We start from the raw sequence: 15,744 nt of genomic DNA on the forward strand, positions 1-15,744 counted from the left end.
CTTCTAGCTTTCTTATGCATATATACATACATAGATATATTTATATATAGTTTTCTTTTTTTACAAATATTGTGTAATACTATATATATATACTGTTTTGTAACATATTTTTCATTTAATATATATTGTGAACATCAGTGTTCATTCCCTGAAAAATTATACAGATACAACATGCTTATTGTGGAAAAATCAGAAATTACAGATATGCACAAGAAAATATAATGGCTCCAAATCTCACCTCCCAGAGATAAATGCTGTTATTCTCTTGGCAAATATCTTTTCAGACTTGTTAATGCACATATGTGTATGTTTTGATAAAAGGGATCAAATTCTAGACATCCTTCTAAAACTTGCTTTTCTCCACTTTATAATATAGCTTGGACATGTAAATAAATACACATGGATTGAAGCACAGTATTCCATTAAAAGATAATATCACATTTAACCATATAATATCGATTTAGTTACAAAACATCCTTTCTTGTGTATTTTTTAATATAATGGATTACTGTTTTGTATCTCACTTTTTTGAACCTTTTAGAGGAGAATTTGCCTAATTGGAATTACAGGACATGAAGGAAGACATATTGCCAAAGTATTTTTCATAAAGGTTGAATTAATTTACACTCTTGTTGACTTTATTTCTATATGCACTTTTTGCTCTAGGAACTATGATTTGTTAATACTCTCTGCCCTTTGGAGATATAAAAAAGAAGTGTATGGAATTTGCATCTTGATTACTAGTATATTCAAATACTTTCCTACTTATTATCACTGCTACTTTTGTCCTTAGACAATTTTTCTACTAGAAAGTTGGATTTCTTTTTGAGCCACATACTAGCATTTGTACCAGTCATTCACTAATTACTGAATCAATAAATAAGTTTCCAATATTTACTTTGTATTTAGAACTGTGAAGAGTCGAGAAAACAGCATTTAGCAAAATAGATGCATAAGATTAAGAATTAAGCAATAATTCTTGGTGTATATTAGAGATCAAGACTTTTGGTAACATGTATGACAAATATTGTTTTTTCTTAATGTGGGATTTTTTTTTGTATACAAGGTTTGCATCTTTAATTTGTCTAATCAACATTTCTTTTCTTCATATTATTCTTATCCTTTGGTATTATGCTTAAAAAGTCTTCATTTTTCCAAAATAAAATGACATATGTTTATATTGGCTGCTAATCTTCTTTTATGATTATTTATATACTTTTACATACACATTTTAATATTCACCTAAAATATATTTTAATGAAATTTATGAGGTACAGATTAATAGTTCTCTCATTGAATGGCTAATCAGGCATTCTAATGTAACAAGTATAATAATCTAACCATTTCTCATATTTTCAGTTTTGTCTTTATAATGTATTCAATTCTAGTCTTGGGTCAATAATGGATAGCATATTTAATGTTGTATTCTGTGGCAGTAGCACTGTTTTTCCTCAGCCTATCTAGTTATCTAAAAGTTATCTAAAAGTTGAGCATCTTCATTTTGTAACATTCTAGAACCACACACACAACAAAGGTAGACCCTACTCAAGCGTGTGCGTGCTCTGTGTGTGTGGGGTGTGTGATAGTTATAATGGGCAGGAGTCCGAATTGAATTCTTGCAATGTTAAGACCACCAGAGTCAGAAGTTACTGACAACATCATTGTTTACTTTATATGGTGCGTACTTATACTGTCACTCTGAAGCTGAGCTGTCACTAGGTGGCAGTATTGTCAAACTTTCTGCTTTACAACCATTTTTTACAGGTGTATGGGAGAAACAAATGGTCAGGCAGGGTTTAAAAGTCTCCCAAGAGCTTTAACTCCCTAGAGGAGGCATCCGGATTGTGCACTGCTGAAGTTTTCTTTATGCACCAGATGAATGGCACAACCAGAAGTTTGCCATGACTTTGAATCTGGATACATGCAAATCATCAGAGGACCGATTTTTAAAGTGACATTTGGCCTTGTCTACATGTATCTTATCTCAATGTGTCTGGAGCCTTTCCCCCTAACTGATTTAAAGCCCAGAAATATGGTGATTGTGACAGAATTCTGGTGAGTTTTATTTTTCACATATTTGGTGGTATATTCTAGATTTTTCCACAAACAACATATGTCCTCTGTAATGTGGGAAAAAGTCAACATGGATATTAAAAGTATGGTTGAAAAATGAGTAAATGTGTGCTACAGAAGGCTTCATCCTTTTCTGTTTCAAGTGCGTGGGGATATGTGAGAAAATGGGGGTGACGTTCTCTTCTAACCTTAATCTCAAACCCAGTTACAGCAGGAAGCCAAGACAGCAAAACTTTATCTCAAGGACTCACACCTGAGAAGGTCATTTGGAAGGTGAGAGGAGAGAGGGCCAGCTCCTAAAGATGCACGGACACATCTGAAGGGAAGAGGTTGAATTGCCTATTGCAGCCAAGAACCAATGTCGAAGTGGTTTCAGAATTGTGAGTACGAAATGTCATTTTAGGACCTATTACTGAAAGAACATCTATAAATCTTGGAGTGTGTCTCCTGGAACTATAAAACTGAGCGAAGTCTGGAAACAGGCACTGAATAAAAGATAAAGTGGCTGAATATATTACCTTCGATATGGAAAGTCTGGCTACGTAATTAAACAAGTTCCCATGTCCCTGAATAGCTACGACAGCCTTTTCAGACATGGAGGTGAGACTTGAATTTATTAACAGTCTTCAGCTGTACAAAGGACAATTGCACAAAAGGTAAATGTTACTTCCACACAGAGACTAAGCCAGAATGAGCACAAATTAGAGCAGAAGTGATTTAGGTCAGGCATTTTAAAGATCGTGCTGAACAGCAAAGTTGGGCTGCATTAGTAGCAAGGAGGTTGACGCTAAGGGTTCCATACAGTCCAAGTCTGGGAGAGAGAGGGTAGAAACAGGGGCAAAGGGTGTGCTAACTTGGGTGTTTTTGACCCTTAAATGAAATATTCTTCAGGTCAAAATGAACCAGAGCCAGGAAACAGTATGTAGTTTAATCAAGTGTGATTTTGAAAATCAAGGTTGGCAGGCCAGGTGTCTATGGGAGTGGTTACTTGTTTGTTCAAGTAGTATCCACTGCAGAGTCTTTAAGGAGAATATTCTCACAACTTTTTTTGCAGGTATTTGATATAGAAAATGATGATTTTATTATATAACTTGTCAAACATACTTCTCTTGGTGAAGCCAGGCATACCTGTAACCATGCATTAATTCTTGCTTCATTGGAACCCAACTCTGGATGACAAAAATAAGGCCAATAAGCAGCAGGTGTGATTTAAATAGAAACCTATCATTATCTTTGGAGAGCTATCTTTTTAATTTTTTCACTTTCAACACAAAAAGCTAGAAGATAATTTTAATTATATATAATTTCTACACCGTCTATTAGGTTGAACCATCATTTTGGAGGTCAAAACAGTCAAATATCAGCAATTTCATCTAATTCAACCTAACGCAATAATTATTCACTCCTTTCATCTTCCCTAAAGCTAAAGGTTGAATATAGTCGGTCTTTAGATCAATATATTTATGTACATATACATTTCTATGCAGAGATGACATTAAAGACATGTTTGGAGTAACCAGTTGTTAGTATCTAGCTCATCTTTCTATTGTACTAGACTCTGTTGCCTTCTGTCTGACTTGAAGATTTTCAGATCACGGAAAACAAGAGAAGAAGAACAAAGACTTGATCTTTTGACCCATAGGAAATTCTGTGCAGGGGATGGGTCCAGGAAGAACATGGGGAAGAAATATAATAAAATTTGTACCATGTTACAAGTTTAATAGAGGACCACAACAAAGCTGGGTGCAGAAAAAGCAAAACATGTGGCTTCCTCCTTTCTAAAATATAGTATTGCTTAATGTGTCCTGCTTCCAATATTCTAAGCATAAGACAAGACACCAAGTGCACATTGGAAAAATCACATCTGCATAGTCATCTAAAATGAGACAAGCTTAGCTTAACTAAAATTTTGTTATTATAATGTAAAATGTTAAATATTTGTACGATCTGAGATAATTCCAGCATGCCCTATAAGATTTAACACTATGCTGATGTGCAAACACCATGCTTCAAATTTCAGTTCGAACAGAAGGTGATAATATTCAATTTTACATCTGAGGGTAATTGTATATGTTACTACATCATTTCCTAACTGGATAACGTCATTCTCCAAGAAGCTGAAAAAAGACATCATTGGATCAAAAGAGAATTAGTTGCCCATATGCATTGTACGAATGGATTAGGATTATTGTGTATTTACAAAATGTAAGCATTGTTTCATATATGGTTCCTGTTGCATTATAAATTAAGATGTTTTTATGTTGAAGCTTTTAGATTCTGACAGACTGGAAGACTAAATGTAAATGAGTGCAGAGAAAGCAATGGGTGAGGTGGTACCTGTTTGATTATAATATTTCTAACGATATTCCTAGATTGAATTTTTGAAGCTTTGCAGTTTTTAAGTAGATTTCTATGTTTAAAGACATCTTTCATACATGACAGATTGCTACCATGAGATTGGCAAGAGCTATAGCTATACTATTATATGTGAAATACCTTTTCTCTGTGTAATTCATTTTAAAAACCTTCAAATCATTTAAAAATCATAATGCTTGCATCAGTCACGGCATAATTTGGAGCAGACATGCACAATGTCAGTTTTAAAAATCCTTTTAGAAACAGCCTTCTTTTGGAATTTGTTCTCCCCTCCCCCCACCCTTGATGGCGCTGCTTTCTCGTGAAGGATCATTGAGAAGGACAGGGAGAGGCAGATAAAAGGAATAAGGAAGCATAGAAAACATAGTCAAAAACCAATCACTGTATAGTTCAGCTGTCTGGAGGTCCTTGGGTTTGGTGATGTTTTTCAGGTATTCCTGGTGGTGGGTTTCCAGAAGGATCTGCCTAGCTTGAGACCAGACAGCACAGCCCGAAAAACCTTCTCTTACGTCTTCTAACCAGTGGGTAGGGAGTTAGATTCAGAAGGCTGCTGTCATCTGTGATGGGACAGAAGGTGCACATGAGTGAAACACAGATACAAAAAAAAAAAAGCAAGTGGTTATAAAAACCCAGCCTCCTTTGGATCAAGGTTTTTGCATCTTCAGCACTGTTGACATTCAGGTCTAGATAATTCTTGGTTGCACTAGGCTGTTCTGAGTACTTTGCAAGAGATGCAGCAGTATCCTTGCCCAGAGTACTATAGTGGAGACTATCTTAGACAACCAAAAATGTTTTCCGAATGTCCTCTAGAGACTGAATGTCGTCTGGAGAAGGAACAAATTCACACAAGGCTGAGAATCGCTGCTCAGAATTAACACTATTTAGAAGCAATCTTTCAGTTGGGAGAGGAATGTAGCTTATTAAAACCAGCTCATGCGTTGGATCATTTTCTAAACTTGCCTCTGCTATTTACTAGCTTGAATTGTGACTTGGAACATGGAACTGAAGTTTGCTACATTTCAATTGTCCTATCAACTTGGGTTTAATAATGACTGCAACTTGCCTTAGGTGAGGATGAAATAAAGCCATCCATGTAAAGCATTTAGCTTAGGTAGGTAATTTAGGGACACCTCGCTAACCATGAACTATTTGCCATTACATGGGATCATTTCCTTGGTTCCATCCATTTCCTTCATGTCTAAGAAAGAAGTTCCATCTATTTCCTGTCAAGTCTTCCTACAACACTTTCTGATGGGCATTGAGAAGAGATTGCTAACTGTTGAATTCATAAGTTTTGGGTTGAAACTTTTAGCATGAAGAAGAAATAAACCAGGAAGCTAAATCTTGTTTAAGTGCTCATCTGTTTAAGTGCACACCAAATTAATTTAATCCCATATACAAGTTTAATTCTTTTACAGCTCAGATTGTTTTTAATATGGAGAGAAACAGGGCTTTCCTTTCCATATGAAAAATAATTTATGATAATATAGATATTAACATTTTGAGAGCTAAAGATATCTTTCTTGCTCCTTCCTTCCTTCCTTCCTTCCTTCCTTCCTTCCTTCCTTCCTTCCTTCCTTCCTTCCTTCTTTCCTTCCTCCCTCCCTCCCTCCCTCCCTCCCATCCCTCCTCTCATGTAGGGTCTTGAACTCAGGGCCTTGTTTTTACCTAGCAGGTACTCTGCTGTTCAGTCATGCCTCCAGCCCCTCCCCTCCACCCCTCACTGGTTATATTTCAGGATGGGGTTTATGTGTTTTGGTTTGGTTTGGTTTTGCCTGGGTAAACACATACACAACAAGCCATTCTGTTTAATAATTTGTTTTAGTTCTTTAAAATTATTTTCCCTTTTTTGTTTGTTGAGATGATTGGTATGCACCACCACCTCCAGCTTCTTTCTATTGTGATAGAATCTTGTGGGCTTTTCTGCCTGGCATGGCCTGGAACAATGACTCTTCCAATTTCAGCCTCTCATGCAATTTAAGATGGTAGGCATGTGCCTGTCCTTACCACTGTGCCCAGCTATAGATTGAGAAGAGATCTTGTGAACTTTTCTGCTTACCGTAGTGTCACACTGTGATTGTCCTGTCGTCTCTCCCCCTGAGTAGCTAGGATGATAAATGTGAGACACCCGCACCCAACTGGACAGCTTTCTTTTATAATTAACTTGTCTCCAAAGAGTCAAAACAGTAAAAGCAATGTCAGATAAAATGCCTTAGCCTCAGTTTTCAAGGAGTTCTCAGAGATGAATAATGATATATTTAGAACAGAAAGGACTCATAAGGACTCTCTCATTGTTTCTAAGATTCTTACTTCTGTAACTACTAAGTGATCAATGAAGTTAACCTAATTAGATGTGTGGTAGACTCTGAAGGGTAAAAAAATTAACCTCTCAGTAGCCCTTTAGATACTGACAATACTTCTTGAAACTCAAGTTTACCTGAAATTCAATGCTTTTCTGAAACAGAGACACCAAAATGAGGAAACTGATGGAGAGAAAGATTTGATATGTCTATTTTTTCAAAACTTGGAAGATATATTTTCTAAGATATATTTTTCTTTGACCTTCCCCAAGTACTTAGTATATTTGAGGAAGGACTTAACTGGTCTTCATATTTCATAATATGGAATCCTCATGTATATTGTTCCTATTGCATGAGGAAATGTCTACTACAATATTGCATTTACAAAGGGAATAATGTGTGCATGTTGTGGACATATGTTTACTCCTCTCTTCTTTATATATTAAAACAGACAGATATTATATGCAGGTATTATGATATGTTTATCAATATGGACCCCTTTTCAGCCATTACAATGCATCTAAAAGCATTTCGGTAGAACAGCCTTCTATGGTACTGAAATTCTCTTTGATCAGTCTTCTTTGCAGTTAGATTATATATATATACACATACATATTCATTAGGTATACAATATATGTGTACACATACATTTATACAATATATATTTACAATTCTCAATTGAATAGAAGTGTTAGGATTGGTGGCAAAGTGCTCAAACATTAAACAAAGGGCAGGCTCTCCACAAATGATAGCTGCTGGTGTGAGACACTTCGTTGTGCATTTGTGACACCTTTGTCTAACCCAGATCTCCTGCAATCATCACCTACGGCCAAGGAGACACAAAAGCTCAAAAGTTCTTGGCAGAAATTCAGAGCAGCTTTCTGCACCATAGGAAGTTGACACATACCATAAGTACTAAAATTTATCAAGCAATAAAAATGCCTGGAATGGTTTGAAATGGATTCAACCCAAGGAAAGATGTCTCTCCATACTGACTGATTTATGTCTTGGAACTAAAAGTCTACTGAAGAAATGTGAGCAAAATGGAAGATTTACCCAGTCATTCTAAATTTTCTGGGAGAGTCAACTTCAACTTGTTGGGAAATGATTGGCTTTTATTGCAAATGTTTGTTTGGATATGGCATAGTAAGGCTTTTATCACATGTTTTCCCATATGAAAATGAAAAGTAGAAAAGGGAAGGATAAGAAGGAAAGCATGAGAAAAAGTAACAGAAAATCAGGACAAGAAAACCTAACCATTCATTGGATCTTTAGTTTTTGTATGCTACAAAAGCCAGGGACATTACGATCCCAAGACACATTGATACCATTTCTGTATTACTCAAATTCATTTTGATAATAAAAGATTAGTAAGTAGATGATATATAGGGAAAAAGAAGGCTATGAAGTTTTCAATAAGAAGAAAATTTCAAATAATAATAAGCTGTATTTAAAGAGTTGTTCTCTGATAAAATCAAAGAAATGCTTACAATGGAGCTGTTACAAGTTTCTATTCCAGGGGGATAAAATGTAAAAGGAGAGAGACTTTCATTGAACTCAGTGATCCTCAAATATTTGCCTCAGCAGCATTATCGGAGGTGTGTTCATGCATAGACTGCTGGCTCCAACTCTGTAGTTTTTGGAGCAGTAGGTCTGGGATGGAGCCAGATAGGCAATATTTCTTTCAAGTGCCCAGACATGCTGTTGCTGCAGGACTTAAGATCACACATTAAAACTCACTGAAGATCATCTAAGTTTCAAGGCCCTGTGCATCAAAATGGGTTTTAACAGAAAGATGGTCTCTGTCCTCAAGTAACTATGAGCTTTCATTAAAAATGCCTCGAGAGATACAAACATGGTATTATGAGAATTCCTAAGGAGAGGGACTAATGGGGACATTACTACTATTAAGAGGAGAAGAAAAACATCCGTGGAAGATTCCCAGAGGTCTTGTTGTTCACTCCAGACCACAAAGGATGAGGAGAATGTGAGTATTTGTGGAAGGAAGTGGGCATTCTTAATGAAAGGGACAGTATGAATAAAGATACGGAGGTGACTAATAGCAGCCTAATTTTCGGTTCAAATAACAGTCTACTGTGTTTATGAAGGAGAAGATGGTACAGAAAGGAACCACTTAGGATTCCCTAAATACATCCATACTGTCTTATCCTTCCTTGCCATTACTATGACTTTAGCCCTCTCTCCTTGGACTAATGATCAGTCTCTCAAGATTAGCTGCAAAACCAACCGCTAGTGACTCACACCCGTAATCCCAGCTACTTAGGAGGCTGAGAGCTGAGGATCTCCGTTCAAAGCCAGACCTGGCAGGAAAGTTTGTGAGACTCTTATCTCCACTTAATCACCAGAGGAAAAAAAAAAACTGGAAGTGGAACTGTGGCTCAAGTGGTAGCGGGCTTCCTTTGAGCTGAAGAGCTTAGGATCAATGCCCAGGCCCAGAGTTCAAACTCCATGACCGAAAATAAAAATTAGCTGCGAAGTCTTCACATACCAGTTTCTTTGATAAATGACTGCTATAGGCCTTGGCACACTGCCTAAACCCAACCTTGTCTTCTCATCACACTAGAAGCAACTCTTCTGGAAAATCTTCATAAAGTTATCCGAGCTACCCCAGCTCATCATCTGCAGTTACTTCCCAACCTTCCTCAGTCAGGCTTCCGTGCCCCCAAAGTCTGTGTCACCTGCTTTCCACCACACTAGTGAATACTTTTCTGTTAAATCCTGGGGACACCTGCAGTTCTTATCCAGCTTATCATCTTCACGATTAGCTATTCGTTCTGTGCAACTTTCTTTAATCCATTTCATAATAGTTTCAGGATTTTCTCTTTAAGTCCCTTGGTAAATTGCTTTCCTTTTGTCTCTAGATTTAAATTCTGGCATTCTAAGGCTCTTTTCTCTGCACACTCCCCATGGGTGATCTCACCTATTTGCTAAAGATGTTCAGATCTGTTGCAAGTTCACTCAGATCCCATGTCTCACTTCAACATTATGAGCCACTGAGCACTACTCCAATCATTCTCTACTCTTCTGTTTCTCCTCTTTTCTCTCTCATCTAATGACTACTCCATCATCATTCACTTTGCTTTCCAAGCAAACCTTGAGCTTTTTCCTTCATTCTGCCTTTTCCCTTCTGTACTACATCTGAGTGATCATATCTTTCTCCATAATTGCCTGGCTTTATTCAGATCTTAGGTATTATGCACCTGGAATGCAGCAACTGCCACCTAACTGTATCCTTCCAACAGCTCCAGAATAAAATCTGCTTTTTCACAGGGGGTTTGGGGGGGTATGTCTTAAAGATCTCTTCCTAAGCCTCTATGCTTCCTGCGTTGCCACCTGCTGCAGTGCTGGTTTATATATAACAGAAAACAAAACAAAACCCCAAACACCCTGTTCCTTCCTCTTTCCAAATACCTGCTCACAGCCAGTATCTTCTGCCTAGACTGTCTTTTCTCCATCTTTTTTTTTGGGGGGGGTAACTCCTACTCATCCTAAAAAATCTTAGCTCAGATGCTTTTCAAAAAAGCAAGCTCTAATAATTTCTCATTTTTGACTCAAATCTGGGCTAGGTGAGAATACCACGTGGTCTTGTTGCAACCTTTGCCTAATTCTGATGACATTTTGATGTGCTCAGTGTTCATTGCTTTGTCTTTTTAATAACGTGTGTGTGTGTGTGTGTGTGTGTGTGTGTGTGTGTGTGTGCATGCATATGGTTGTTGTATTCAAAATTCATAGGCCAACCCTAAAGTAGAGCTCCAGCATGATCTCTGTGAGGTGAGGTACAAGTCATTTGGAAAAGAATCACCTTTTCAGGTCATTCTTATCTAGTTCTGCCCTCCTGAGAGGCAGAGAGATATACCCAGCAGCTAGACAGAATTTGTTGCATCTTAGTGACCGTGAGGTGTTGGATAATGATAGGAACAACAGAAACAGGAGTGGAGAGCTCTATTCAGTAGTGAGTCAACACTTAACAGTTGTGAGTAGGGACTCAATACTGCCTAAGGAAAGAAGGAGGGATTACATAGCTCACACTGAATCTTGAATAGGTCATAGAGATTACAAAGAATAGGTGCTGCTGGCAAAAATGCCCCCCCAATCACCTTCCAACACCAGATGGAAATACAAGAAATCTTCATATGAGGCATTGGGAAACATATCTAAAAGGTCACCTCCAGGGTAAAGGGTGACACAGCTGTCCCTAGGTTCTCAGAGTTCTTAGCTATCTAGGAGCTCTTCTCTCTGACAGCGTTAGCTTGATTCTGTTCACAGGGTCCACATTGGAGTGAATGAGGGAGATATATATGCAAGAACGATTAGTAAGTTCCATGTCTGGCAGGAGTACCATTGCCCATAGGAGGTCCCACATCATAGAATAGATTCAATTCCTGATTTACCTAGTTCCAGACCGATTCTAACACATTCTGTCAACACCAAATTCTGTGCGTGACCATGCCAACACATCCCACAGCGTTCATTTAATCGAAATTTGAGAAAAGGTGAAACTATCTTTCAGGCTTACTTTATTTCTGCCAATTTTCATTTCATAACAGTGTGTATTTAGAAGATGCATGTCCTTTACTTTCCAAATTCTTCTTAGCCTTTGTGGCAGACCTTGTGGGCTCTCTACAGGTGGTTCCATTTGTAATCTCTTTGACACAGCAAGACGACCATAATTAATGAAGCTCCCTACAGCACTGCCAATGACCCAGAATAGAGGACAGGAGGGGCAGTGAAGCAGGGGAAACATAATGGGCCGAAGGCCAGGAGACCTGGATGTCACTCACAGTCAGCTGCCACAGAACAAGGGTAGCTTGCTCTTCTTGGGTGCACCTCTTTTTCACTAGTCTCAAATTACAAAGACAGGAAAGAAAAGATGTAAAAGGAAGGCATCACCATCAATCATTAAAATGCCTGCCCTTGGCCACCACGTTCTCTTCTTTTCCCTACTGAAACTCAAGTAAACATATGATGAGTTAAGTTTTGATTACATAGGAAGTTAGGAAGATTATGATTAAGTCTTTTATTACTGAAATAAACCCAGAACAGTTTTTGAATCAAGGAGCAAGATGGAGACTAGGGTAGAATCGAATCTGAGCTGACAAATGTTTTTAAGGACAGGGTAGTCAGGGTTCCAGAAAGGAAAAATGAGGACCCAGGTTGGTACTTTCCTCTCTCTCTTTCTTTTCTGTTTCAAACATACAGGAAAATGGAAGAAAGACAAAGGAAATAAGAAGCCAGAAAGAAAACAGAAGGCTTCCTAAAATGGTTGCCAGTGAGCCTCATGTTTTGACAATAAAATTTGAATGAAATAATTTCCCACACTTGACCCCATACTATTTTTCTGCACATATTAACCTAGATCTGTGTAATCACCAGAATTGAGACGCTTCTGAGATGGATCTCAGTCTACAGCGTTTGAATAAGCTGGTGATTGACTCATTAAAATGATAGCATATGAACCTATCAAAAGGGCCCCTCAAGCCGGGTGCCAGCCAGTGGCTCATGCATGTAATCCATGTACTCAGGAGGCTGAGATCTGAGGATCGCAGTTCAAAACTAGTCCAGGCAGGAATGCCCGTGAGACTCTTACCTCCAATTAACCAACAGAAAACCGGAAGTGGTGCTGTGGCTCAAGTGGTAGAGTACTCACCTTGAGCTGAAGAGCTGAGGGACAGTGCCCAGGCCCAGAGTTCAAGACCCATGACCAACAAAAATAAATCCTCCCCCTCCCCCCAGAGACCTGTTCTCCTGCCCTCAGCCTGTCTGGATCCTCTAGTCCATCCACACAACCCCTTCCCCACTGGTCAGCAGATTAAACATGTGGAGAGCAAAGATGGGCCTTTATATAAGGAAGGATTCCATTTCTCCCTCAATTGAAGTCTGAATTTCCAATAATCCTCAACCTCCAATTATATTTTTACTATTAAACCTTACAGAACCACTCTACTTCCTTCTCGCTAATTCCAGGCATCTCTAACTTCTCATTGTCCAAATGGGTCTGGGTTTCATGACTTGGTATCAGTTATTTGCTTGACCAGTTCCTTTCCACTTGTATGCTCTTGTTCTTATTGTCAATCTTTGTCATTATCGTTATACTTTGAAATGGATGTAGAATTCCAATTCTTTTTCTGTTTATTAAAATAATATAATTTATATTCTACTTGTTATGATTATAAAAATGATGGGGAATTTTCCTGCTTTTACTTTAATTCATGGTTCAGAAACTGTTGGATGAATTATCAGTGGAAGTGGAGATAAGAATGTTTAAGATAATTTGTTACAATAAAAATATTAGGGCTGGGAAGGTGGCTCAGTGGTAGAGCGTTTGCCTTGCATGCTCGAGGCCCTGGGTTCGATTCCTCAGCACCACATAAGCAAAAAGAAAAAAGCTGGAAGTGGCCTGTGGCTCAAGTGGTAGAGCACTAGCCTTGAGCTGATGAGCTGAGGGACAGCGCCCAGGTCCAGAGTTCAGGCCCCACGACCGGATCAAAAAAAAGAAAAAGAAAAAAATCCACTAAGATTTGGTTTTATCTCAAGCTAAACTTTAATCTAGAGCTAATATGAATTTATTCTTTTCATTATATGTTTCTCTTTATTCCAGTAGATTTTCAGGAGGAAAGGAAATATGTGCAAGAGTTCCGTAGAACATCTCTGGATAAATTTTTTCTTTAATTACATTCTTTGTCTTTGACAATAGGTGGAAAATGAAAGCAATTCATCTCCTTATTTAATAATCATTAATTGAATTTTTACTCTGCTCTAGGCACTGTTCTAGATGCTTGGGATATAATCGCGAAGGTACTCATGATTATCATGATTATCAAAGTCTAGAGAGAACGGACAAGAAACCTGGAAATGCCCTTTCAAGGTAATATGTGCCATTATGTGTCACAGAGATGCCTGGAGGCCACATGGAGTGGATAACAGCTCAGCTTGGAAGGTTCAGAGAAGTTTCCTGGAGGAAGTTGCTTCTAAATTATAGCTCATGTACAGTACAGGGATGGGTCAGGAGAAAGGGATGGATGGGAGACTGGTGAGATGGGATAAATTTACGAGCTGAGTTCCTTGAAGTAGTTCAAGATGTCCTGAGTATGGCAGGACAGGTGTAGTGGCAGGTGGGAAAGATGAGAAGTTGAAGAACTTAGCAAAGTCAGTTCATAGCTGTTCTCTTGAGCCACGTGAAGGAGTCAGCAGAAGAGCTATCTTTTCACAACCCCAGCTAGTTCAATTTGAGATCTTTGGTCCTAGCTCCCTTCCTGTGCCTGACTATCTTCCAAATGGAGTGTCTGTTCCCTGACATCAGGCTGGGCTCCCTGCCCTGCTCTTAGGAAAGCAAGCAACATGCTTCCAGGTGGTGAGTCCAAGTCTATGTTTTGCTTCACTCAAGGGAGAGAACGTGCATTTAAAATGATTTCTTATTATGAAATGAAAAACTCTGTCCTCTGGAAAAAAATTAATTTCAGGCCTCAGTGAACAAGTATTTGCTTGGAGAGGGGACAGGGCAAAGGGAGAGAGCCTTTAGAATACCTTGAATTCATACTAGGCTAGCTGTGTCACTGTTTAAAACTAGGCCATCAAAAACTTGGCCAGGAAGTGGCACTGTGGCTCAAGTGCTAGAGCGCTCGCCAGGGACAGCGCCCAAGCCCAGAGTTCAAGCCCCACAACTGACAAAAAAAAAGAGAGAGAGAGTCTCATAGACCTTTCCTACCTGGGCTGGTTTAGAACTGTGATCCTCAGATCTCAGCCTCCTGAGTAGCTAGGATTACAGGTGAAAGCCTCTAGCACCCAGCTTACTTAAACTTCCAAAGAAACATAGGTCCCATGGTTTCCTTATTTGTAATAACCAGTGTATGTATGAGGCAAGCAGAAAAGGTCAGATAAGTTGATGTTAGGGAAATGAACCCCGAGATAAGTATTCAAATGTATTTTTTTCTTTCTTGCAATTGTTTCTAACACATTTATAAGATGATTTCTTTGTTGCTTTGTATGTCCCTCCCCACAGTATAACCCCTGCTTTCACTGTATTTGATGTTGGGATAATTTGTTGAGGGGAAGGGAAAAAACAAATCGTTTAAATGGGGATACAGGTGGACCCATTGCAACAATGAGATGTACAAGTCGTTATGTCGAAAAACGAACTTTACAACTTTGGTGGGAGCGGGAGGATAGGGTGGGGGGATAAGGTGGGGTGAGGGAAGGGATGGGAAGGGGAAACAAAGGAGGAGGCAACAATGCTTGATAAGAAATGTACTCGTTATCTTGCCCATGTAATTGTAACCCCTCTGTACAGTGTTTTCACAATTAAAAAAAAAAAAAACTTGGCCACTTGCCTTAGGGTCCTGAAAAACTTTTAGCCTTTAGCTCCTTGGGGATTTCCATGTATTTTTAGCCTGTTTACACATAATATAAGAGACATGTTTGAAGAAATGTTAAGGGAAACTACCCATGAAGCACATACTGGTGATTCTTATATTCGTGAGAAATAGTAATTCAGCAGAAACAAAAACACTTCTGACCATGGGGACCAGCTGAAGGGTGCCAGCAAGCACTCAGCCCCAGGATTTCAGACACTGTCACCAGAGGATAGGGCAGGGCAAGTGACCTTTCATCACACCTATTCTAGTCGTCTCTTCCTTGTCTTATTTCTCCTGTCTTCTTTCCCTCTAGTTGTGCTTTCTTCTGTTTATTTTCTCTCGTTTCCCTTTTCTTCCATTCGTGCTGGCTTCCCTGCCCTGATCGTGGCAGTGGGAAGCAATATCACACACAATATCACCATGGAGGTCCTTGGTTTGGCCTCCAAAGTCCAGCAAAGTCAGTCTCACCAGTTGAAGTACCTTTATCCAGGAATCAAACCAAACCAAACCAGTCTTCTGTGTGCTAATTCTCTATCACTATCTTACCATTTCCTTAATGTCAGGAACCGTTTTCCTGGAAGTGGCACTATAGCTCAAGTGGTAGAGCACTAGCCTTGAGCTGA

The 15,744-nt window shown here is 38.8% G+C and overlaps 1 protein-coding gene across 1 annotated transcript in view; it reads right to left on the reverse strand.

Annotated features, from left to right (window-relative positions):
• Nucleotides 1-3,886: 3,886 nt before the first annotated feature.
• Rgs7bp (regulator of G-protein signaling 7 binding protein) overlaps nt 3,887-15,744 on the reverse strand; it is an 86,278-nt gene continuing 74,420 nt past the window's right edge. The window contains exon 6 of the mRNA XM_013025257.1: nt 3,887-5,006. Coding sequence (XP_012880711.1) covers nt 4,915-5,006 — 92 coding nt within the window. The 3' untranslated portion in view covers nt 3,887-4,914. The remainder of the gene's footprint in view (nt 5,007-15,744) is intronic.

This window comes from Dipodomys ordii, unplaced genomic scaffold (assembly GCF_000151885.1).
Source record: "Dipodomys ordii isolate 6190 unplaced genomic scaffold, Dord_2.0 Scaffold83, whole genome shotgun sequence".
Classification (NCBI taxonomy): Eukaryota; Metazoa; Chordata; class Mammalia; order Rodentia; family Heteromyidae; genus Dipodomys; species Dipodomys ordii.